The following is a 27208-nucleotide window of genomic DNA, read 5'->3' as shown; positions in this document are numbered from 1 at the left end:
TATCCTGAGATGTTCACAGGACATGTTTGATCTGGCCTTGCCTATGGTTTCGTACCACACAAGTGTCATACCACTCATGCACCATCCACAGGAGCCATCCATTCTCTAGTCCCCAAAACTCTCCTAATTCTTATCATTGCTGCTCTCCAGGTCAGAAACTGTCTTCTCCCACTTTTTATCTAGCTAATTCCTAATATCTCTTCAGGCCTTAAATGTCACTTCCTCAAAGTAGCCTTCGCAGACTATGCACTCTCCTAAACTCTAAGCTTTTCTTTCACAGCACTTGTGTATTTCCCCTACTAGACTCTAAAGTTTCATGAGGCAGAGAAGGGACATCTGTTTATTCCCTGCTGCACCCCCAGCACAGTACCTGGCACAAAATAAGTATCTGTAAATACATATCAACAAGGACTACCTGTTCATGCAAATTTCTAAAGCTGTGCTATCCATAAGGGTAGCCACTAGCCTCATGTGCCTATTGAGTCCTTGAAATATGCTATGATGAATTAAAATGTAGTGTCAATGTACAATACATACCGTATTTCAAATATTCAGTTTTAAAAAGGGGGAGAATGTCTCATTTATTTTTTATATTCATTAAATGTTGAAATGATATAATAATTTGGATATAAGTCAAATTTAAAAATTACAATTAATGTTTCTTTTTAGTTTTTTTACATAGTTATGTGATAATTTAAAATAACAAATAGAGCTCACATGTGTGGCTCACATTTATATATCTGTCGGACAGCACTGGCCTAGAGAGCCATTCCTCCTGTTGACTCACTTCTCATCCTTGACACTCACAAGGTACAGCAGCTGACCTGGGAAGATCACCCTGACTACCCACCAAAACCGGCTACTCTTCAGGGTGCCTTCTACCACTACATTCAAGGTTCATTATATTAACTTATTTCTTATGTGGCCCTTCAGTAAACTCTTCCAAAGGACTTTAACAGACAAATAATGGAAATCTTTCCTCCATCTTCCTCACAAGCCATATGTTGTAGATTACTGCAGCTAAGCCTTACTTAGAACTGTCTTAAAATGGAGTAAGATCTCAGGAGTGAACAGGAAGAAAAAGAAAGAATAAAGAAAAAAGAAGAAAAAAAGAGGTAACACGCCTTGTAAGAGACAAGAAATTCTATAATCAGGATTCTGCCTAAACTAGGAAATACTCCAATTCCAACAATTTCCCGTCAGCCAGTAGGCTAAGGGAAATGCATCTTTTACCCACTGATGGGTTCCAAAGGATACTGGGAAAACTAAAAATACTCAGTAGTAGGTTAGTGCTTACTTCAGAAAACCTGCTATCATCCTACCTAAGCTATCACACCCCCATCTCCCTAAAAACTGCTTAAAATTCAGCTATATAATCTACATTAACATAATGCACTGGCTGATGATACAGGCACAAAAATTAACGTTCAAGAATTTCAAAGTTGTGGTTGCTGTGGGAACCTTAATTCCAACTGTACGGCACAGATGCAGAATTGTGGACTACTCCCAATACTGATAAAATTGGAGATGTGTATTTACTCTGTGCAATGAGGCAGAGCTACAGTTACTGAGAGAACCTTATTTTGGCATTTCTAGGCTTTCATGCATTTAAATTCTCAACCTTACCATAACACTGTTTGCTGCATTAAACTGCCTCCTCTAAGGGAAAAAAAGAGAGAGAAAGAACTGATTGGCCAGACATTCAAATCACCCATCCTGTACGTGGTTTTTATGTATGATGTGATTCAAAAGACAATCATATTTTTATTTTACTCTTATGGGCTGTCTATAAACTCTCACACAAATGAAAACAATGCATGAATTTCAACTTGTGAATGCACCAAGATATGTATATGTGCAAAACATCAGAAAAGCAAATTTCACACCTTTAGAACCACTGCACCCAACTTATCTACCTTTTTTTATTTATCCCTTTATACAAAAGGGATTTTTTTATCCCATCCTTTTTGTATAAAGGGATAAATAAAAAAAGGTAGATAAGTTGGGTGCAGTGGCTCACACCTATAGTCCTAGCTACTCAGGAGGCTGAGACAGAAGGACTGTTTGAGCCCAGGAGTTTGAAGTTGTAGTGCGCAATGATCACACCTGTGAATAGCCACTGCACTCCAGTGTGGGCAACATAACAAGAACCTGTTTCTTAAAAAAAAAAAAAAAAGCAGGCAGTAGATAGTACACACAGCAGTAACTTCAATCCACAATAGTTAATTACTGAAAACTCTCCAAATATTTGCCTTTGGCGCTGGCTCTCACTGAGGAACTAGTTCTATACTAGTCAACATAATCACACACTTTAGTTATCACAGGACAAAAACAGACGCGGGAAAGATGTCTGTAAAAATATGACATAACCAAACCCCCAAAAATGTTCAACCTTAATCCCTATTCCCAATTCTCATAACTCTTATGGCTATATAACTGTCATGACTACAAAAAAAATCAGTCTATCTGCATATGTAATACCAACTCTTGTTAGAGTTTTCATACAAAGCATTTCTCAAAAATGATGTACCTGAGTCATACACCAACCTATCTGCCAAAAGATCCAAAAAATAGCAAACAGTTTAACTACTAATTATAGTTACTACCTGCAAAAAATGAGTAGGTGACCCCAGTGAATATATATACCAAGATTCATTTCCTCCTAGAGCAAAAACATAAAGAACTATCAAATCAAAATGACCAGCAGAAACGGGTCCTATTACAATGTACACAAGATACAGACCTTCTCCTCTCCTTATTCACAGAAAAATAAGGTCTTGTTAATTAAACTCATCCACCATCTCACATATCCCAACCCTCACTGCACTCAAGCCCCCTGGGGAGAAGTGCCAACAGTGCCCATGTGAAATGCGGCAGAGCAGTGGGTGTGGGCCACAAGACACTGAGACCTGCCCAATAGTAGTCAGGCTTTAAATATTAGAAAATAATACTGTGGTGATTTAAAATACTTGTCCCCTTGCATTCCCACATATATGTATTCTATATGTCATATATTAATTAATTCTCCAACTTCTTCCTTTTGGTTTATGCAAAGAGGCACGGCTGCTTCCCTATTCTCACCTGGGTGTTCTCCCCCTCCAGCCTCGGTGGGCGGATGCTGGACAGGTGAATCGTCTTGTAATCGCCTGAGTTCAGCTTCACAACAATGGCATCAGCATTCAGAACCTGCATCACCTGTGAGCAAAAAGGAACATGCTTAAACCTGCTTCTATGGCCCCCATCACATGTCCAAGAGCAAGGCCCACCACCCCTCACAGGTAGAAAGTGAGATCAATAGCCATTTGTGGGAAAAACAGTATCATCCTTCATGGTGCAACAATGTCAGAGAAAACTATGCTATAATTATCAGTTCCCAGAGACCTTATTATGATTTCTCAATGAGACAAAATCTGTATCATTCATAAAGATGGTCAATCTTTTTTTATTTTTGCCCTGACAAAGATTTGTGGTTCACGACAAAGCTTAAGAACTGGAAATCCTATCTCTACATGTAATTGAAGATTTTCCTTGAAACAGCTTCTAAACTAAAATCAAAATCTCAATGTGAATCTAGAAAAAGAGGCAAGGGTTGGATTTGAAGAAGATACCAGCACTAGATGAGAAAGAACCAAAATAGGATGCCCCAATAGAGAGCAGAAAAATCAAAGGCAAGTGAAGGGCAAAAAGAATTGTCATCTCAGCATGGGAAAGGAGATGCTTAGCTGTTAATCTCACAGGCAGAAACATGAAATTACCGAGATATTACCTCAGATACTCTCTGAAAGCCACCTTTTCAGAGCACTACTACTACGGACATCTTTGTTTTGGAACCCAAGATCAGTAACACAGGACGCCACACTCAGAAGAAAAAGAACTAGTCTGGGATAAATGACAAGGGTATGTAGTCAAAGGACAAAGCATAAATATTCCTCTGTGAAGGTTATTAGAACATTCTACAATGTGTACAGAATAAAACTCCATTCAAACTGGGATCTTACCACATCAGTTGTAACTAGAACGCATAATATAGCCAGCAGTCTACAATTCGCCCAATTATATTCAATGCCTTTTTTTTTTCTTTCAAGCAACACTTTATTACAAGGCAGCTGCAGACTACAAAACATTATCACCATCTACTTCATCTGCAGAATCAAAATCAAACTCTTCTAGGCTTCAATCGGGCCTCTTTAAGAGCTACCAGACTGAATGAACAAACTTACAGGGTCAGCTGCCACATGGCGAGGGTGGACTGGCAAAATTTCCCTCCTCTTTCATGCATGAAACAAAAGGAGCTAGACTCTTTTTTGCCATCATGGATGTCACACTGATAAGTATCTTAAAGGAGGCCTCTCTAACTATTTCTTGAAAGGCCTTAGATCTTCTAGCACAGAATGTATTCATTTACTTGCAGCTTCCTCCAAAAACAGCAATTCTCTACCTTTTCCAAAGAACCAGCCAGCCACACACCGGAAACACAAAGAACCAGCCAACCACACACCAAAGAGTAAGGAATGCCTTAAGAAACAATCTGAAGAAGGATATAAAACATAAACAACTGAGAAATTATATATAACAGAAAACAGCAGAAGTTAAGTGCCATCAAACAGAATGAATGAAAAAAGAAAGATGACAGCTGGAATCAATCTGTAAGTCCATAGAAGGTTTACTATGGCTGGTGGATGGGAAGATATCCCTGGGTTTTACCACTGTAAGCAATGAAAGCAGTGTAGAGAACAGCCCAGCAATCAGAAAAGTAATGAAAGTTTTAAGAAAGAACTGAGTAGATCAGAAGGAGAAATTTTTAATTTTCTACTATACTTAAAATTAACTTACAACCCTGAAAACAGCAAAACGACAACTTTGAATAACCATAACCATTCTCCTATAACCTTTTTGACAGATCTGAGAATCATAAGCTAAACACTAAAACTTAGAGAGCCAGAACCCAAAATTCATCTTGCCAGAAAAACATGAAGATTAATGGTAATCAAAGGCAGGATGAGTGATCATACCAGGACCAAGGTCAGGGCTAGTTACTCCAAACCAAACAGCCCCTTAATGCCAGCCCAATCACAAAAACACATTCATGAGTTTAGAACTTAAAAACTGTCTAGACAGTATAAACAAAAATACAGATTCAGTCACTGAAAGAAAAAATAGAGTACATCTTATTCCCATTACCATCTAAACACACTAATGCCAAGTAAAAATGTCCACAGTAATGGAATTCCAGTAGTGGGCTGGACAATTGACCAAAAAGAAAGACCCCAGCTAATGATTTCCCAGTCCTTCAAAATCCCACATTTGGATGAAGGGAAAGATATTATAAAATGGATGACAGAACATTTCAGGGGGGGTGGTTTCCATGATATCTGCTATTCTGGTATCCTAATTTCAAGCTAAAGAAAAGAAAAAAAATTCCACTAAGCCATACTAAGCAAAATAGCTACTACAGCAAATCAATACTGCTCCTCCTCCAAACAGATACCCAAAGGATAGAGGGTAACTGTCAGATGTATCAAAGACACATACATCACAGGATTTCCCAAATCTTAATACTGGACAGATCTACACCTTCTCTCAAACCAAAATGAATTCTTATTGTGAATTCCGAAAAACATAAGGAAATGCCTATAATCAAGATACGAGAAATATCTAGATGTTTTCTGCTCCCTAGTCATAATTAGAGAGTAATAAAACCAAAGAAAGTATCATAGTGCTCACACCTTTACCCGCTGATTACAGAACACGAAGATCTAAGGATGTCCTGTAACAAGTTACTAGAATTAGGCACCCCTTGTAATATGTTAGCAGCAGCGGCAGCAATGAATTCTTGGAGCTGTAAATTTTAGGCCCCAGCAGCAGACTCTCTCTGATGCTCAGCATCTCCCTGATTAGAAACCTCCTCTTCAGGAACTGTGCACTCTGCCACTGCCAGCTAAGCAAGGTTTAGCTTGCTGGTGAAGATAGGAAGGGTGAGTGCATGTGTGCGTGTGTGTGTCCGTGTGTGTGTGTGTGTATAAGTGGGGTTTATGGTTTTTTATTCCTCTGTAAATTGTGTCATTACTGTCCAGAGAACAAGCAGCTCCTGAGCAGAGACATGGAATCGGCAATAAAATACTGGTTATAGCCACGTACTGTGCAGTAAGTGAGATGCAGAGTGGATTACTGTCTGAAGCCAGCTCATCAGCACCGTTACGGACCACATTTTAACAGTGATATTTCTTCTGGTGCTTTCATCAGGATAATTGAAGTATGCCCACACTGCCCACTTTCTCTGCTAGCTACAGATCCCTAATCAAGCCAACACCATGCACGCTCACATCCCACACACCAAGAGATAACCTAAGGCATAGGAGCAGAAGTCTACATGGAAAAAGTCACTAGCTGGACTCAAATACATGCACTAAATCCAATTCCCTCCCCATTTCGTGAAGCCCAATCATAAAAGGAAAAAATGGTTCAATGATAACAAGGTGTAGGCTAAGGGCTGCCATGAGTCAAGAAAACGACAGAGTTCTATTAGGGGAACATCCATGCCTATCTTCAGCCTCTGTCACACTCTCTCACCTGTACAGCCCATCCACAGTGCTCACTGGGTGCAACAGGCTGCTGTTATTCAGATTCTGAAAACCCTGAAGCATACATAAAACAAACAAAAAAGCCTCCTTTTTGTTCAACAGCCTCCTGAGCTACGGACATAACCTCCAATAGTCCCAATGCTGCCAAAATTTCCAGTACCAGATAGAAACAAAACGATTATCAGCCCAAAAGGGCCTTCTACAGGCATGACCAGGGACTGTGCTTTGATGAGGTCACTGAGAATGACACACAGATACCTATTCTCCTCTCTGAAATCACGACATCTGGCTGTTTTTCCCACTCCCTAAAGTTGTATGCTATGTCTCTTCTCCCCAGTCCCCCAGAAGAGTACAGATGCCGCCCTTGTCCTCAACAAAAACAAACCACAACAATATCCTGATGCAGGCACCTCCAGGCACCTAAGCACAACCAAACCAGATACTCTTAAGATGTACTTACATGGAAATCAGGCATCAGACAACTTTCAACAGAGGGACGTCCTACACACTACCTGACCAGTACTTCAAGACTGTCAAAGTCATCAAAAACAAAAAAAAAGTCTGAGAAACTGGCATATCCAAAAGGAACCTAAGGAGATATGACAACTAAATGCAATGTGGTATCCTGGAACAGAAATAAAGTATAAATAAATGAATATCTGAATAAAATATAAACTTTAGTTAATAACAATGTATCTATATTGATATACTAGCTGTAACAAATATACAGTACTTCCGTGAAATATTAATGACAGGGGAAACCGGGCTCAGGGTGGATGAGTAATCTAAGAACTCTGTGCTACCTGCTTAATTTTTCTGTAAATCTAAAGAGTGACCTAAAAAATGAAGTCTTTAATAATTTATTTTTTAAAGCCAGGTTAATATTCTTTCAATCCCTTCTAACTCAATCACTTTCTTTTTCTTATCAGCACACTGGTTTACTAGTATAAGCTGCAAACCAAGTCTTGATCCCTTTTTGGTTCAGCAGAGCCCACCTTTCTAGTGAGACAATCTCCAGAACTTCCTTTCCAACTGAAAGTCAAATGGCAAAAGGCAAGGAAGTGGCAGGTATTTTTTGATTCTCTCCATATTACCACATAGGAATATACTGGAGAAATCCAGATAATGCCAAAAATATTCAGCTGCATCCTTGCTTAAAAACCATGTCAGAGAGCCACTTCCATTTAACATAGTACTGACAGTCTTAGCCAAAGAAGTTCAGCAAGAAAAAGAAACAAAAGGCATCTAAATTGGAAGGAAAGAAACAAAATTATCACTGTTCCCAGATGATGTATAGGTAAAAAACCCTAGTAATTCCACAAAAACTGTTAGAATAAATGAATTCATGAAATAGCAGGATATAAAGCCAACACAGAATCAGCTGCATTTCTATAAATAATAAACAATCCAAAAAAAAAAAAAACTAAGAAAATAGTTCCTTTTCCAGCATCATCAAAAAAGAACAAAATACTTAGGAATTAACTCAACCAAGGAAGTGAAAAACTTGTACAAAGAAAACTACAAAACACTGTTGAAAGAAATTAGAGACATAAATAAATGGAAACACATCCTATGATCATGGACTGGAAGACAACTGTCAAGATGTCATACTACCCAAAAGTGATTTACAGATGTAATGCAACCCTTATCAAAATCCCAATGATGATTTTTATGGAAACAGAACAGCTCATCCTAAAATTCACATAGAATCTCAAGAGACCCTGAATAGCCAAAACAATCTGGAAAAAGGACAAAGCAGGAAAACTCACACTTCCTGATTTCAAAGCTTACTACAAAGCTACAGTAATCAATACCACATGATACTGGCATAAAATCAGACATACAAACCAATGAAACAGAATGAAGTCCAGAAATAAACCCTTGCATATACAGTCAAATGATTTTTGAGATGGGTGCAAAGACCATTCAATGAGGAAATGACAGTCTTCAACAAATGGTCCTAAGAAAACTAGATATCCTCATGCAAAAAAACGAAGTTGAACCCTTATGTAACACCAAAACTAAAAATGAACTCAAAATGGATTCATTACTTAAATATAAGACCTATAAAACTACAAAACTCTTAGAAGAAAACACAGGGCAGAAACTTTGAAACACTGGATTTGGCAATGATTTCTCAAATATGACACCAAAGGAACAGGCAACAATAGTACAAATACAAATTAGATTTCATGAAAATTTTGTGTAACAAAAAGGCAACTGACAAAATACGAGAAAATATTTGCCAATCATGTACCCAACAAAGGATTAATATCCAGAATATATAGAGAACTCCTAAAACTCAACAACAAAAAAACAAAAACCTCAATTAAAAAACGGGCAAAGAGGCATATAACTGGGAGCTAAGCACTGGGTACACATGGACTAAAGACAGGAACAATAGACACTGGGGACTCCTAGAGCTGGGGGAGAGTAAGGGAGGGAGGGGGCCAGGGCTGAAAAACTTCCTATTGGGTACTATGCTCATGACCTGGGTGACTGGATCATTCCTATTCCAAACAATACACCCATGTAACAAACCTGCCTATGTACCCCTGAATCTAAAAGAAAAGTTGAAATTTCTTTTTCAAATGCCCAAAGGACTTGAATAGACATTTCTCCAAAGAAGATATGCAAATGCACAGGAAAAGATGCTCAACATTACTAATCATTAGGGAAATACAAATGAAAACCACAATGAGACATCACCTCACACCCATTAGGGCGGCCACTATTAAAAAAAAACAAAAAAACAAAAAAACAGAAAATAACAAATGTTGGTGAGGATGTACAACCCTCGTGCACCAATGTAAAATGGTACAATATAGTAATTCCCTCAACAACTTAAAAATACAATTACCATATAATCCAGCAATTCCACTTTTGGGTACAAACTTAAAATAATTGAAAACAGGGTCTCAAAGAGATATTTGTATAACCATGTTGATAGCAGCATTGTTCATAACAGTTAAAATGTAGAAGCAACCTAAGTGTGTCCCCATGGACTGATGAACAGGTTGTAAGCAAAATGTATACACATACAATGGAATATTATTCACCCTTAAAAAGGAAGAAAATTCTGACTCATCCAACAACATGGATGAACCCTGAGGACACTATGCTAAATGAAATAAGCCAGTCACAAAGACACAAAGACTGTCTGATTTCACTTATATGAATTACTTAGAGTAGTCAAAATCACAGAAGCAAAAAGTAGAACTGTGGTTGCCAGGGCCTGGAAGAGGGGAAACAGAGGGATGTAGAGTTATTGTTTAATGAGTATAGTTTCAGTTTTATAAAATGAAGAGTTGTAGAGATAGGTGGTGGTGATAGCTACATAACAATATGAATATAAATACCACTGAACTGTACACTTAGAAATCGTTAAGATACTACATATTATGTTATGAATTTTGTCATTACAAAAAATTTGAGGAAAAAAATTCTCAGAGACATGATAATGAACTCCATCTAGAGCTATGACTGGAAGCACAGCAAAAAACTATCAGGGTAAAACCAAATACATTTTAAAATCTACTGTACCCATGGATAGTTTATATCCTGATCTCCAAAACTGGACTTGGCCACCAATGCCAGTTAACCACTTAGTGCTCCCAGACAGCCCTAGCAGGTAAGCTCCTTGAAGGCAGGAACCACTTCTAGTTCTTTTACATCTTTTCAAAGCACCTAGTTCGGAGCTCTGCTTAATCTATATATAGGTACAGAGAACCAACCAAGACGCCTCTAACCAGGCAGGGTGGTAAGGAGACACCTCTTGAGGACATGATTCCACTCCATCCCTCCCCCACCCCCCACAACAATGTTATTCAGGTCTGTGAAATCTGCAATGCCCAAGGATCCAGCAGCAGGAACAGGGAAGCCAAGCCACGTGCTCAGGGGACCATATGGCTACAAACAGCACAGATCAGCTAAAACACCACAGGGAAGGCAGGGAGGGAACTGGCAGGCCACGACGGGCACAAAAGTCTCAGGCAAGCTCAGCTAATCGCTGTGAAGTGAACATGCTTCTCTGCTAACCTGGAAAGACAAGGAGAGCTCTCCCTTTGCATTTCATTCCTCAAGAAGTAAAACTGCTTAAGCAGACAAAGGGAACCAGTCTCTCAATAGGCCACATGTATCAGAGAATACTTTGTCAAGTTTCACATTTCTCAGGCTTAAGCCTCTTGGCACTCTGACCTACAGCTTTGCCTCAGTTCCAGAAATCAACTGTAGAGCCCCAGAGGCATCCAATTAGAGGCCATAGGTTACCCTTTGCAGGCTTTTGAGGCAATTAATTCCTAAAACACAGGGTGACTGTTGAAGAGAGAATCACTATTTGTTAAGGCTTCATGATCACAAGATCTTTAAAGCAGAATCACTCAGGGAAGACTTGCAGGACTTTCAGACTATGTGAAGGTCCCAGGTACCTTAGAACTTTTTTAGGATTCCCTGAAAAAAGCTGTTTGCCACTAACAGATATTTTAAATCAGGTAAAATGATACAGAACTGCTGTTGAGTTCCAGGTTATGAAAAGTAATGTATGTATTTTTTTCATTTTTAACTTAATGTTGATATCCAGTGTTCTACAAGAAAGGCTGGCAAACTATGGCCCAAGGGCCATCCAGCCCACTTCATATTGTTATAAAGTTTTCCTGGAATATTGCCACAACCATTCGTTTACACACTGTCCATGTCTGTTCTCCTGCCACCATGGCAGAGTTCAGTAGTTGCAACAGACACCATATGGCCACCAAGCCTAAAATATTTACAATGTGGTCCTTTAAGAAAAAGCTGTCCAATCTCTGTTTTACAACATATTAGAAAATGAACACACTTAGTGGTATACACTGGTTAACATTTCTAAAGACATGTTTGGCAAATGTGAGCCAAATCATTTCTAAGGAAATAACTGCCAATTACTTGGAGATTTATTCCACTTTCTAAATAATGAAAAAAATTCTCAACTACATGAATATAAACCTATTAGAGACTGGTCAAAAATATTATGATGCAGCCTACAATGAAATATTACATATCAATTAAAGAAGTAAGCTCTTTATTTTGGGTCCCACTCTAAACACCTCTAGATAAAAGGAATCTGTAAAACCTATCTATACATGAGCCCAAAAGGAAGAAGATAATGAGAGAGAACACTGCAACAAAACTCTGGAAGCTGGAAAGCAGATGGATGAGTAGTAACTTACTCCACTGACTCACAAAAGCTAAATCCTGAGACAGTGGCGAGAAAACACAATAGCCAATCTGATTTATACCGCAGTCCCACTCTCCCTAATCTGCCAAGACTCAGAAACTGTCAAATCAAGCATCTCAATTGGGAATGAAAATGGGACCAAAAACGATGAATGGTTTCAAATGTTTGTAAGAAGCAGATGGATTTCAAGATGTATACCCTGGCCAGGCATGGTGGCTCACACCTGTAATCCCTGCACTTTGGGAGGCCAAGGTGGGAGGATCACTTAAGCCCAGGAGTTCAAGACCAGCCTGGGCAATAACATAGAGAGACCCCGTCTCTATAAAAAATTTAAAAATTAGCCAGGTGTGTTAGCATGCACCTGTAGTCCCAGCTATTAGGGAGGCTGAGGCAGGAGGATCGCTTAAGCCCATGAGGTTGAAGCTGCAGTGAGCTGTGATGGCACCACTGCACTCCAGCCTGGGTGACAGAGCAAGACCCTGTCTCAAAAACAAACAAGCAAATATGTATACCCTAAATCCCACACTAGGGTCATTGCTTCTAAACTCGGTGTTTTAATATCTCATTCTCAAATAAGACAGAAAACCAAGACTCAGCAAATATCTGAGGAAAGCCTCTAATATGAAAAATAAGGGACCAAAATAACCCAAAGAGGGGAGAGGAGAGGCTTGAAGAACATAGTGAGTGTGCAGCAAAAACAAAACTAAAAAAAAAAAAAAATCAATTTCGCAGAAAGCTAAGAGATGATTTTTATCTCTGAAGTCAGTATTAAACTTTATTTTTTAAAATAGTAAAAGAGAAACATGCAGAGAACAAGAAAAGCTCTTAAAAAATAAAACAGTATCACGTCAATAAAACTACTGAAAGACAACTATAAAGAAATCTAAAAAGAATAGATGAGATAGAAAATAGGAGAAAAAAACTGGAAGATGAGCCCACAAAATCCAACTACCAAATAATAGGAATTCTAGAAAAAAGAGAACAAAGATTCTAGATGGAAACCAACAAAAGAGTTGGGAGAAAAAGTCTCAGAACAAAACAACTAAACATTGAGGCATAATATGCTCAAATATAGATAAACAAAGTGCATTGCTATGAAATGTTGGAACACTAGGATCAAAAAGAATTTGCTAAAACCTTTCAGAAAGAAAAAATATATATAAGGATGAGAAATCAGGATGGTTTCAGATCCATAAAAAAACAAGAAATCAAAAAAGTTTCTGATAACTACTGACAGTGGAGTGATACTGATAGATACAATTCTAATGGAAAATGACTTCTAAAATAAAATTCTATATCCAGCTAAACTATCAAGTGTACGTAGAGAATGGACATGAAAGGTCTCAGAAAATTTACCTCCCAAGCATTCTTTCTCATGAAGTTAGAGAATGCATGCCACTAAAACAAAGTAGCAAATTATAAAGAGGAAGCTATGAGATCCAGCAATCCTAGCTCCAATCCAAGAGTAAGGCAAAGAAATCCCTCAGGACAATGGTGAAGAAATCCAAAGATGACAGCTCTAAAACAGGCAAAAAGAGAAACCAGTCCAGATTGATGCAGGTTGCAAAGCTCCAAGGTACTGTTAGCAGACTGAATGAATCTCCTCTTGAGAGGAGATTTAAACAGAGTTTGGAGGCTGAATTAAAATAAGTATGTAAAAAAAATGTAAATTTTAAAAATTATTAACTCCAGGGAAAACAAAAAAATTGTGCAGGAAACTAAAAGTAGCCATAATATGCTATATAGCACAGTGGTGATTATCATTTAAAATAAATACTGAATATTAACTAACTTATGACATAATCATATTGGAAGAACTGGGTAAGAGCACTGTGCGCCCACGTGAGTATGTGTGCTTATGTGAAAAAACTAAGTCCTCTTCTTCCATGGTATAAAGGAAAGGAGTTGTACCTAAAACTGAAAAATTAAGAAATAGCCATGTAAATGTTTTATTCAGAGATGAATTAGGCAAGAGTTGAAAGCGACTGCCTCAAGGAAGACTGAAATTGAACTGGTACATTCTTTAGTAAGCCTATAAAAAATTTTTAAATTTTCTGTATTAAAAATAAAAATGTGCAAACTTAAAAATTACACACAAAAGAGTACAGATCAGTGCTATTCAAAGTGGCTGCCAGTCTGCAGTAAGATAAGGAACTTGTACTAGAACATTAATCAACTACATCACTAAGAACATTGCTGACTTTTTTTTTTTTTTTTTTGTAGTAAGCTTTTCTTGATGAAGGAAGCAATGCCTTGATTTACATTCTGGCCCAAGCTCCTTATGTCACTTTATCAAGGCATTTTGAGTAGGACTGGTATAGATCAGAGATCATCAAACTATTAAGCAAAAAGCCAGATAACAAATATTTTAGGCTTTGCAGGCCACACAGTTTCTATCGCAACTACTCACCTCTGCCATTATAGCACAAGAACAGACACAGACAATACACAAGCGAACACATATAGCTATGTTCCAATTTATTTGCGATACTGACATTTAATTTCACATAATTTTCACATGCCACAATATATATTTTATTAACGCAAAATCCATTTTTTTCAATGTAAAATCCACAGATCATGCAAAAACAAGTGCCCAGCCAAATTCAGCCCATGGGCCATAGTTTGCCAACCTTGAGACAGACACTATGATCAACTTTGTTAAAAAAAAAAAAAAATTTAAAAACAAGGCCAAGTCACAGTGTTTCATGTAGTATGGGTATCTATGCTTATCTTCTTTATGTTTTTTTCCTGTTTTAAAAGCAAAACGAATGCTAAAGAATTTTAAAAAGCCAAGTTTTAAAAACTCTTCTGCTATTTCTCTCGAACCTCTAAGCAGACGTATACCCAAATAGCCTCAATTTATGTTTCAATTTCTACAGAAGATTGGTTATTCCTCATAATCCTCCATCAGATGATTCCTAGGGGCAATCTCCTCTACTTTGGAACTGTAATGAATAAAACTTCATTGTCATGATAAAAGCCTCGCTGTCTTTTAAAGAAAAAACAGATCCTAGGATCCTAGATTTTTAAAAATGGAAAAAATTCTCCTACAGGTAGGTCTCCCTTTTCTAATTACCAATAAAGTCATATTTAAGATAAATGCAAAGCTCAATAATCTAAATCCTTTGAATTTTGTTCTCATGCAGTGCTTTAGTTAACTCCCCAACCAGCCAAGGCCCAAAACTCTTCAAAATATTCTAGGTTTTTCTACAAACTCAGTTTTAATCGAGGATAGGCTGGTAGGAACGCGACAGGGTATTAAGATCCTCACATGCCTCATCTACATCACTAATGCCACAGACTCTCAAAGTGAAGATGGCGAAAAATTGAACGCCTGCCTCCCTTTTTGGGTGAAAAATCATCCTTTCATTCTGTAGCTATGTTAACACAGCTATGCTAACTACGGGAAGCATAAGCACAACTGAGTGAGTTCCAAGTAGGCAGAGCAAGCCAGGTCCAAGTGTCCACACAGGTACACGCCTCACACAGAAGGGACATTCTGGTCTGCAACAAGACCTGGAGGATGCCAGGATATCCCACCAGGGGCAACTCCCACTCATGGCTACCAAAAGGAATGATTATGGCTAACCTCAAAGCTGCCTGGATATCACCTACAAAAAGAGGGAAAGAGGCCACTAGACCACTCTGTGACCTATTACTTTGGGCATCATAAAAAAGAGAGTGAAGAAATTTAGCCAGTTCCTCAGAGGTTGCTAGAAGACAGGATTTCTCAGGCTCACAGTGCCACCTAGTGGCTTTCCATCCTAAACTCATGGTTAGTTGACGGAGACAGAACCTCTCAGTACAAGAATTTGGCATTTAACCACTTTTAGCCCATAAAAACAAAACTTCTAGCATCTCTTGGCAAAAGTAAAAATAGGCTAGAAAACATTACAGCATTTTGGGAAGACACAGAGAACAGGTCTGCTACTCAAGTTACAAAACCATGCAACTAAGAAAAAACATTTTTACAGCACTGCTGATACCACCAAGGATAATAGCTCTAGTTTCCTTCAAAGCAGTCTATCCCAAGATACATCAATGGAGAACTCTCGGAGGCGGGGGAAAAAAAAAAAACAACCAAGAGCTCCAAAACAGAAAGAAGAGAAACTTGAGGTCATATATCTGTAGATGCTCCGTGATTTGCAACAGGGTTAACTCCTGATAAACCCATCATAAGCTGAAAACACTGTAAGTTGAAAATGCATTTATCTCTCTTCAGCCAGGAAGGAAGGGAGGAAGGGAGGAAGGGAGGGAGGGAGGGAGGGAGGGAGGAAGGGAGGAAGGGAGGAAGGGAGGAAGGGAGGGAGGGAGGGAGGGAGGGAGGGAGGAAGGAAGGAAGGGCACTTAATACAACCTACCAAACATCATAGCTTGGCCTAACCTACCTTAGGTTAGGTAGCCTACTTTTGCTTAGGTTAGTTTGCCTAACCTACCAAACATCATAGCTTGGCCTAACCTACCTTAAACACGTTTGGAACACTTACATAAGTCTACAATTGGGCAAAATAATCTAACACAAAGCCTATTTTATAATAAAGTGTTGAATATCTCATTTAATTAATTTACTGAATACTAGACCAAAAGTGATAAACAGAATGGCTTTATGGATACTCCAAATGTGGTTCCTACTGAATATCTATTGCTTTCACACCATTGTAAAGTCAAAATATCTTAAGTCGACCCAGCATAAGTCAGAGACCATCTATACTTGGACATAGGAAATCTCAAGACAATGCTATTTGCTAGGCAGATAAAAAAGAAGTCCTAAAATATGAGAGATATTTCAAGCTAGTTTGAAGTTAGCTAATTTACAAAGAAATTTAAATAGTCTAATGGTTTCTAAACCCCCTACAATACACACACACACACACACACACACACACACACACACACACACACACTCTCTCCTACTGGCTTGCCTTGAAATTTTCAAGAGCTTCAACATTTCTAATTGTTCAAATCCTTGTATTATTACTCGCCTGGCCATGTCCACTATGCATATCAAGATGCTGAGAATGACTCACCTTGGCAACAAACTGCTTGTCCTTTTGGTCCAAATTAGCAGTGGGAGCCACATAGTCTCTCCATATTCTCAGCCTGCGCTCTTTGGCAAACCTGGCAACAAAGCAAGGATGCAAGATCATTCAGACTCAGCAAATGGAATCCACCACTACCATGGGAGCACAGTTGGTGCAGCATCCTACTCTACCCTATAGACGTATCCAGAAGAAAGACTACCAGTCAAACCAGAACAAAGAGCGAGAGTAAATGAAAACATGCAAGATACATATATATACTGTAAGCCCACAGCTGGGAGACTATGGTCCAGGCATACAATTTTTTGAGCCTAGATGGTTCAAGTCCACCTTCATTATTAACTCTGATTCATCCCATATCTCCTGGGTGACTACTACAAAAAATGGGAAGAACTCACAAATCTAAACAAACATATTTCTTAAAAAGCACAGACCTGCTCAATTTCTATCTGAATTATAAAAAGGTTACCAGCTACCAAATCCTATATATAACAAAACTGTCATGACAGTGCATCTATAGAATAATTAGAAAATGAACAAAATCCTTATAAGTTCACTGACAAGAGTTAAAAAAAAGAAAAAAAACCTATGTAGCCAGAAATTTATTTTGAAGTATTATGCCCAGTAGATATTTTCTGAGCCAGACTATGAGTAGGAAATGGAATATGTGCAAAGATTAAAAAAAATCAATGAACAGCTGTCTTAAACCACTTACAAATAAGTGGATACATGTGCAGTGAAAAGGAACTATTATTTCTGAAAACAGTATTGCAATCTTTTGTTTTAGAGAAGCACTAAAATGAGAAAAACACAAAGCAGGATGTAGTAGTTGTAAAATACAAGAAGTAATTCAACACAGAGGATGCAATTTTACCTACAATTCAAGTAGCTCAAATACAGCATGCAAAACAGCAGACAAGTAATCACATATTATCAAAATAGGATTTGCATTCTCTGGTCTAAGCTTGTTTTTTAATGATGAGCACTCCCCCAAAAAATCCATAAAATCTTCTACCGATGTCATATAACATGTAGATATTATTTTCATTGCATTCACTTTCTTCAAAGAAAGGCAAGATACTAGGCCAGGCGCAGTGGCTCACACCTGTAAACCCAGGACTCTGGGAGGCCAAGGCGGGCGGATCACGAGGTCAGGAGATCGAGACCATCCTGGCCAACATGGTGAAACCCACTCTCCACTAAAATACAAAAAAAAAATTAGCCAGGTGTGGTGGCATGCGCCTGTAGTCCCAGCTACTGGGGAGGCTGAGGCAGGGGAATCGCTTCAACCAGGGAGGTAGAGGTTGCAGTAAGTGGAGATCGTGCCACTGCACTCCAGCTGGCAACAGAGCAAGACTCCGTCTCAAACAAAGCGGGGGGGGGGGGGGGGGGGGGGAGCGCAAGACATTAAAGAATACAAAAAGAAATCAAATTAATTTAGAATACTAATGAACATAACAGGATTCTCTGAACCAAAAAAAAAGAAACTGAGCATTGTAGAATAATCAGAAGTATTTGGAACACCGTACTTGATACGGTTATTATATCTTTCTAACTTAATTGTAGAACAACATAAAAAAAATTCTAAGCAATCACTGTTCTTTTCCATCAGACAATACATATGTCAGATGTGCCATATCAAATGGCCTAGATTAATATCTACTTTTATAAAAACCTGCAAATACTTCTGCTTATAGGTACTCAAGGATGAAAAAGACCTAAGAAATGGAACAAATACTACAGTTATTCATTCATGTCATTGCACATCTCTTAGCTGTATATCTCAGTCACAAAAATGTAGTTACCAAGACCATTATAACTTTAAGATTCTGAAACAAGTCATACAGCAAGCCTTGAGAGTAGACTACTCTCATCAGCTGTGTGTTGTCTTTGCTTAAATGTATCATGCAAGGTGGTGATTCAGACTTTCCTGAGCATCATTTCCATTCATCTACTGTTGCTACCTGCTTTATTTTCTTCCATCTACCCCATCAAATGGAGAAAGTTCACCTACATCTACATCTACATCTTGACCCTGACAGATGAAATGGCGACTAATATTTGGAATTTCTACATGCAGTTTTCTAGAAACAAGTTATTCCTATATCTGCTTTAACGATAGCCAACAAGTCAAAAACACACCAATAACATCTCAGAGTTATATTAGCATTTATAACTGAAACACACTTTTAAATAAGTTAGGGCATAGGCCTCACAACAATATTGAATGGTCCTGGTTTAAAACCCACAGGCTCTGTCTTTCCATCATATCCCTGCTCTTGTCTGTCTGGGAGCAGCTAATAAGCAATTTCATCTTTCTCAAATAAGCTTCAAGTTTATTACATTCCAAATGTCTAAAACCCAGAACTTAAGCAAGGGGCTTGGGAAAAAAATGACCTGAAAACATTGAAAAAGCAAATCAAGTGAAGAATAATGTCTAAGTGAAAACTGTAAGTCCTTACCATCCAGCATTCAATTAGACTGAACCTAAAGACCAATATTTAAGTCACTCCTCTATAAGGAACTGCCCTACTCCTTTACTGAAGTAAAATGAACACTGACACACAGGGGTGTGAGCAAATCACCAGATTTCTTTCACTAAAGATCCTTAACAAGATCCACAGCTGGAAGGCCTCTTGGACAGACCTTACCTCTCTGCCGCCCTCAGCTTTTCTGCGCCCCGGGTGTAAACTGCAATCGACCAGTCCACACAGCGTGCGAAACCTTCCTTCAGGAGGAGCTCTGTGATGTTGCCGTTCTGAAAAACAAGGTACATGAGAAGCAGGCACAGATTAGACTCTGTTGCAAAAGAATCCATTTCTCTAGACTTCTGACACAATTAACACAGTCACAAACTAGTCTGCAGTTTGTTTGTTTGTTTGTTTGTTTACAGTAGAGTAGCTTCTCTCACTAGAAACCACTCCTAAGATGGGAGAGATGCCACTCTGAGACTCCTTTCAATAGCCTTGGTTTCGTATCCCCACAATATCCTCCATAATAACTCACTTAACAGGAGTAGGATAAATGCTAGTGGCATTGAATGGAATTGACATTTCAATAGCTCTTCTTGTGGGCAGAGGAGGATGTTAATCTTTAATAGAGATTACACCTTATTCTTCCCTCCCTTAAGATCAGCACTTCCTCCCCCTTTCATAAGAGCTGAAGAACAGGCTGAGCAGGGAATAACGGAAGCTACATTTTGCCCAGTGAATTAAAATTCACACTCTACTGTAACACAGAGCCATCTGGCAGGGCACAGCCAGACTGCACTCCAGAAGAAACAGACGTGACCTTGGCACACCCCAAACCAAGCCTTTCAACCTTCCACAACTGCCATCATGGAAGAATTATCTAGCCAAAGAGTAAGTAGCTTAGCTCTGTATTGGACACAGTTTAAAATAATGAAAATCCATTCAATTTTAGGTGTTAAAAAGAAGGCCATCTTACATCTAAGAATAACCCAACTATCAAAGTGCACAATAAGGTAAAACATCCAACAATCAGAACTATAAGAACATAAAGAACCTACTCCCTGCTAAAAGCAGAGTTAGGAGGTAGCTGGATAAAGCCTGGAATACAAAACATAATTTTTCCATACCTCAGTTTCCTCATCATTGATCTACCAATACTTCAGCTAGCTGACTTCCAGACCTCATCAACCCTATTCTACAAATTTCAGTTCTACTTCTAATGAATGTAGCAACCCCTAGGACCAAACAGTTAGATAAACATGTGATCAAGTTCCTCTTCTTCTTATGAACCCAATAACACTTGAGATTAATTTCCTAAAGGTGAGAAAATTGTCCAATTCTGTATGACAAATGATAACTCCCTAGAAAATGCCTCAAAAATCAGTAGATATCCATAATAATCCTGCCATAATTTTTTTTTTGAGACAGAGTCTTGCTCTGTTGCCCAGGCTGGAGTGCGGTGGTGCAATCTCGGCTCACTGCAACCTCCGCCTCCCGGGTTCAAGCGATTCTCCTGCCTCAGCCTCCTGAGTAGCTGGGACTATAGGCACACGCCACCACAACAGGCTAATTTTTGTATTTTTAGTAGAAACAGGGTTTCACCATGTTGGCCAGGATGGTCTTGATCTCCTGACTTCGTGATCCACCTACCTTGGCCTCCCAAAATGCTGGGATTACAGGCATGAGCCACCACAACCGGCCAATATTTTAATGGATGTTAAATACAGAGAAAGAGAAGCAAACTCCTGTTCTTCAAACCCCAAATGCATCCCTAGCCCATCACCACCCAGTCTGCGCAGACACACTCACTGGATGAAGGATGGTACCCAGAATGTTCTGGTTGTGGCAGCTCTCCAGAATGATCTGAACATCTCTCTGAAGCAGTCGCGACTCGGTGAAAAATTTGGCTTCTGCAGCAAAAGGCTCTGGAGTTTCACTGCCATCTGCTTCCCGTCGAAAAGTTGGGCACTAAAGCAAAGGCAAGGTAGGTGAGTAATGCAGCCTAAATGTGAGTGCTAGGCACTCTCACCCCACACTAATCCTTCCAAAAAACACACATGCCACGAAGTTAAACTCAGGAAGGTCTTAAATCAGCCCTTCTAATTTAAAACACACTGGTAAAAAGGGACTGGAAATATCATCATCTCAGACTTCTTGGCAAAGGTAGACAATAAAACTCACATTATCATGAGGACGATAATTTTAATTACAGTAAAAAGTGGCCCCTTACCAAAAAAAGACTTGCCAGTGCTCAGCTTTTAATCTCTGATTTTTTAAAAACCAAAATGAATATTTTATATTAATGCTTAATGCAAGCCATATTCAGCAAACTTCATAGCCTCTCATTGTTCCATTTCTCTAGGTTTACATACTTAACAACCCTAAGCACAGCCCATCCCAGACCCAGAATACTTTAAAAAATAAATAAATAAAGTTATTTGATCCAATTAGAACTGTCGCACTACAAAGTTTAAACTAAAACAAGTATAAAGTCAATGTTAATGGCCCACATTAGGAAGAAACAGCAGATCCAAAGTCCCCAAGTAGAAGAATCCATCACTGAACATCCACACACTCTAAACCCACCACGTAGCCAAGAGTATGGTCTGACCTTGATGCCTGACAGCATGACCGTAACCAGGTAGTAATCTGGGAGGAGCAGGGCCCTGACCACACTGCCGTCCCGCACATGCTCGATGATAGCTGTGTGACAGAATAAACAGCGTAAGTCCTTAGCAAACATCCTAACAAGGATAAACACTGCCCAATCAAACTGCACTTAACACAGCTTCCTCTCCCCAAAAACCCTGAGAAAGCCTCCCTCTGAAAAGTAAGGATGCACTTGCAGATCAAGAGAGTTTACATAACAGACTCTTGCACAAATGATTCCTGGAGAATGCAGATTAGACCTGCTTCTCTGTCTTCTGAACCTTCTGGGACCTCATGGCTCACACTGAAGGTTTGTTATCCATAAGCTAGGATTCTCACCTGAGTACCAGGTGCCCAACAAAAAATAATTAGTAACTTTAAGATTGGTAAAAATCTTATTTTACTGAGTCTGCAGTTAGCAAGGTCTCAAAACCAGGCCAAAAACTGTATAGCATATAAATACACATACAGTCAGCCCTCTATATCCATGGGTTCCACATTCATGGAGTCAACCAACCACAGGTCAAAAATATTCAGAAAAAAGAAAAAATTCCACAAAGTTCCAAAAACCAAAACATGAATTTGCCACACACCAAGTATTATGTTGAGTCCACGCAGATGAAGTGGTGCGTAGGCACTGTAATAGGTATTGTAAGTAATCTAGTGATGATTTAAAGTATATGGGAGGATGTGAGTGGGTTATAGGCAAATACTGCACCATTTTATATAAAGGACTTGAGCATCTTTGATTCTGGTATTCCCGGGAGGAAGAGCGGGGTACAGTCCTGGAACCAATCCCCAATGAAGCATGACCGTATCTGTTTAGATGTATACAGAATACATTTTGCTACCTCTAAGTTTCAGGGTTGGTAAAGTAGCCTTCTTTTAGAGAATAGAACACAATCAATGTGCAAAATACCAGCAATTTACTACCCTGCAACAGCACAGGACTAGCCTCTGCACAATGTATCTGATGTGACCTACATGAACTGAATCCAAATTCCCTTCTGAAATACTAAGGTGCTGTTTTAACCTTAAGGATTTCCCATGGATACTAAATAAGTATAAGAAAGGCTTACTAGATTTTACAAACCTCAAGAAGCAAAGAGTGCAAACAGAAAGAAATCACCCTGACTCGTATCTGTCTGTTCCCGCCAGCCTCACCATTAACAGGCTTCTGGTGGTGTGAGTCCACAAAGTGCCTTGGGTTTTCAATGGTATACTTGAGATCCCGGATAGTATGTGAACCGTTCCCCTCACTCCACATCCCTTTCTTGGCTGCCTTTGCTTGTTCTTCACATTCTGAAAGCCGGTTCTGCTCAGGACTGGGACATAAAAAATAAACAAGAGTGGTTAGTGAGTTCACAAACAGAAATACGAGGCTCTCTGACATAGGTTTTCTTCAGCATCTTCACCCCTTGAAGACAACAAAGGTCTGTTTCAGATCTATGGCCTAAGACCCAAGCCTATAACCAGAAAATCACCATGACTGCAATTTCTAGATTCCAGACTTGTCCTTTCAAACAAAAGGTTAAATAGTAAGAGTATTTACTGAGACGATCTAAAGAACACACATCTCAGCACTGCCACCATCACCGATTAGAAGAGAACAAGTTAGTGGCTCAGAGTTGCTCCAGGGGTAGAGCTTCATTTAACCATCCCGGATTCAGGAACTGGAATCCCAGGCACAGCTCAGTAGTGCAGAGAAGCCGACTAAGAACCACTCTTTCTCTCTCTCAGTTTACAGAACAAGGCTGAGGAATGTGGAATGAACACTGCTATCACAGATAATGTTACCCCCAAACTATTTACACATTCAATAAGGCAAGCTAGACAAAAGCAGCTTGAAAATGGAAGCCTCCTCCTTCATCAGGCAAGAAACCAAACTATGTACTAGAGCAGCCAAAATATCAGTAGACAAATCAAATCAAGTTTTTTAAAAAAGGCTAGAAATGGCTCCTCTTTCTCTGTTATATCTGAGCTAAAGGCAGCATGGAACTGCATGGCTCTTGCACAATCTCAGACACCCAGTGCCATCAACGGCTGTATGCATAAACTGAATCTCTTCTCATCTTCAGCAGGAGGGATTCCTAAGCAAGGATGACCTACCAATTTCTCAAGCCAGAAGTCTTCACCTCTCTTCCCTTCCCTACCCCAAAAGGCAACCACACCCTCAGGGATCCAAATTCACAGTTAAAATTAGATGAAGAAATGTAGTGTAAGAGATTGAATCAAACACAAAACTGGGAAAAAGTGACTTGAAGTCAAAACAATTTTGGAGGAAAAAGGACTGGTACTCCAGGGGAGATTTATTTGTTGAGATGGTCCAGTCCTGCTGTGAGATTTTTTTATTATTCATTCCAATTGCAAACTGAATTCCCAAAAAATACTTAAATGGTAATCAAGCCAGTAATTGTCCTTAAGATACAAATTTGGCATACGTCCAAAAACACCACCAAAACAAGTATCTTAATTCAATAAATTCCCACTGGCACACCCCAATCATAGAGTCCAGCAAATGTCTCCTCGCAGTCAGAAAGAACCACAGAAGTTTATGGTGAAAGACCTGGCCCTTATGTCTGTGAAGGCAGAAAGAATGCAAAAGGTGCATTTTTGCCTTTGCTCATCCTCATCATTGGTATACCTCATGCAAATGTTTCTCTAAAGCCTTTCCTATAGCTATGACAGTCATATAAGACAGCAGGGACTTAATGATATAAAACAGCATTATTATAGCCTCCAAATTACAGATATAGCACTTTTCAGAGACTAAAGTGTTAATGAAAGCCAGCTGCAATCCATCCTACTGACAGCCAACACTAGTGAACTTGAACATGATATACATACTATAAACCTGACATACACACAACCCCTTTCTAACAGGATTCACATTGCCATTGGCTAAACAAATACATTTTACCTATTAAGCAACTACAGATACATAAATAACACAGACTTGAAAGACTTTGAAGAGTATAAATTTTTCCTGACTCTCAAAACAGAAAAAGTGAGGCCTTGTCAGTTTCTTCAGATTCTAAACAACAGATTTTGCTTTGTATTCTATTTATTCACCCCCTTAATTTTGACTGTACTTATTCCTTGCACTGATTGTGTATCTACTTGTTTACTGCCTGTCTCCCCATTAAAATGTCAGCAGAAGCTAAGTCTATTCACACTATATTCTCAGTGCCTAGAAAACTGCCTGGCACACAGTAAGTGCTCAATAAATATTTGGGACTGGCTAGACAGACAGATAAATACTCTGGAACTGAATATCTACGGTCTAAGACTTGTTGACTTTTATGAATATGAAGAATAGAATTGCCTAGTCTCAAAGCCTGTGTTTAAAAGAGTCATATACCTCAAACACCATTAATGAATGCTGAGTGACTTCCTAGCTCAGAATAATCCATACCTGGGCAAGAATGTCCTCGAAGCTGTGAAAGCCCCTGCAGTTACCCATGTCTGGGGGCAAGAATGAAAAAATGCAGCAAAGCCAATTTACCGTTGACTACCTAACTTCCCTTGATGTCTCAAGGAAGTCAGAGAGACAGCGGAGTACTGAATACTTACTTATTAGCTCTCATGCCTTCTCTCCGGGTGGCTAAGCCTTCTGCAACCAGTGATTCTGCAATGTTTTCCCCATTGGTATCTGAGGAGGAAAAGGGGGTATTTAAAAACAAGATTCAAACCTGCCTCCAACAGCAACAGAGCCCAAATGGGACCACTTTCACACTTAGCTCCTCAAGGAGAATAATGCTGCCAGAGAAATGGCAGCAATGTAGCACTGGGTTTTTCAGAAAACCTCTTTTCCCATAATATCTAGTCTCTAGGACCCAAAGGTCTATCAATCTTCTTCTCAGGACTTTGTTTTTAATTTTCTAGCGTATCTTCCAGGCCAAAGGCAATCTCAGGAACCATGGGAGACGGACAAGAAAGCAAGACACACGCAGCTGGCAGCTCAAGAGAGTATAAAGTGGTGACTGGAGGAATAGAAGCCTGGAGCTGAACACAAATCCAGCTGCTTAATAGCTTCGACAAGCTCTCCCAGCATCTTAATTTACTCATCTCTAAAGTGGGGAGAGCACTTGCCTTGATCGGTTCTTGTGAGAATTAAATAGTAATGTGTGTAAATCACCAAGCACAGTGCCAAGCGCATGGCAAGAATTAGAAAAAGTTAGTCCCTTCACCGTGTACAATCAGAGAGATGGATTCATTTAGGGCTGCCTATCACACGTTATGCCAGAAAGTCCAATTCCTCTCAGGGATGTCCTATTCTCTGCTCCAAGAGGACACCAAGACAAGCTACACCATTTGACAAAGACTTTCTCTTGCTCTCACAGAGATACTGAGAGAACACTGGCTAGATTTCTCATCTCTCACAAAGCAGCCATCAGACCTAGCAAGAAAAATAAAGTTAAACATAAAATCCAATTTGATTAGGTTCTACCCAGGCACTTGAAATATTAATTGTAGTTCGAGGCTACTGACAAAGCTTTCAGGCTCAGTGTTTTCTCTTGAATCTCTGCTTGTCGGCCAAAACCATAAAGGAAGACATCTATGAGGGAATAATTACATAAAAATCTTTAATATGGCAGAGAACAAGCTCCAAGATAACCTGAAACACAGCAGTCTAACTGATAGGTAATGTCAGCAAAGAATAAAATTCTGTAAGATTTACATTCGGCACACTATACACATCGACTTCTGCAAGCAGTTAACAGGTACATACACCGCCCCCCAAGCCCAACCTAATTGCCTCGCCATTATCAGGCCCAAATTTCTGCAGGGGCAAATCTTAAGCCTCTTTTCCTACCAAGAAAAGTTGAACTGAGAAGTTTATACAAAGAAGGTTCAGGTTCCGAGGGTAAGTGTGGATCACCTGACCCTTTCCATTGAGGTTACTGCTGAGGCCAGCCAAAGACACATTAGTACATTTTGCATCGGTTCTTCCAAGCAACAGGAATCCCAAAGAGTGAAAAGTCAAAAGGAAGGAGTCAACGATTAAGAGAAAATTGAGCAGTGAAGTGCCAGGAGATCTGGGGGTGGAAAGAACGAAGCCCAGGTACAAACAAGGTGAGTGACCACAAAATGGGCACACCGGGTAAGTCAGACATTTTCTTGGCACACAGCATGCTGAAATGGCCCACTTCTGAAAAGTGAGTTAGTTCTGAATGCGCCTGCAAAAAGGAGAAAAGTATCTTCCCCTGGGGTGAACTCTCAACGGAGGCAATGAAATGTGGCGGATAGGAA

At 39.3% G+C, this 27208-nt stretch overlaps 1 protein-coding gene across 1 annotated transcript in view; it reads right to left on the bottom strand.

Annotated features, from left to right (window-relative positions):
• The window catches only part of SND1 (staphylococcal nuclease and tudor domain containing 1), a 433869-nt gene that overhangs the window by 363911 nt on the left and 42750 nt on the right, over nt 1-27208 (bottom strand). Inside the window, 7 exon segments of the mRNA NM_001135474.1 lie at nt 3082-3195; nt 16824-16914; nt 19487-19593; nt 21116-21274; nt 21918-22009; nt 23120-23280; nt 25529-25607. Coding sequence (NP_001128946.1) covers nt 3082-3195; nt 16824-16914; nt 19487-19593; nt 21116-21274; nt 21918-22009; nt 23120-23280; nt 25529-25607 — 803 coding nt within the window.

This window comes from Pongo abelii, chromosome 6 (assembly GCF_028885655.2).
Source record: "Pongo abelii isolate AG06213 chromosome 6, NHGRI_mPonAbe1-v2.0_pri, whole genome shotgun sequence".
NCBI lineage: Eukaryota > Metazoa > Chordata > Mammalia > Primates > Hominidae > Pongo > Pongo abelii.
This window is presented reverse-complemented; position numbering and strand designations above follow the sequence as displayed.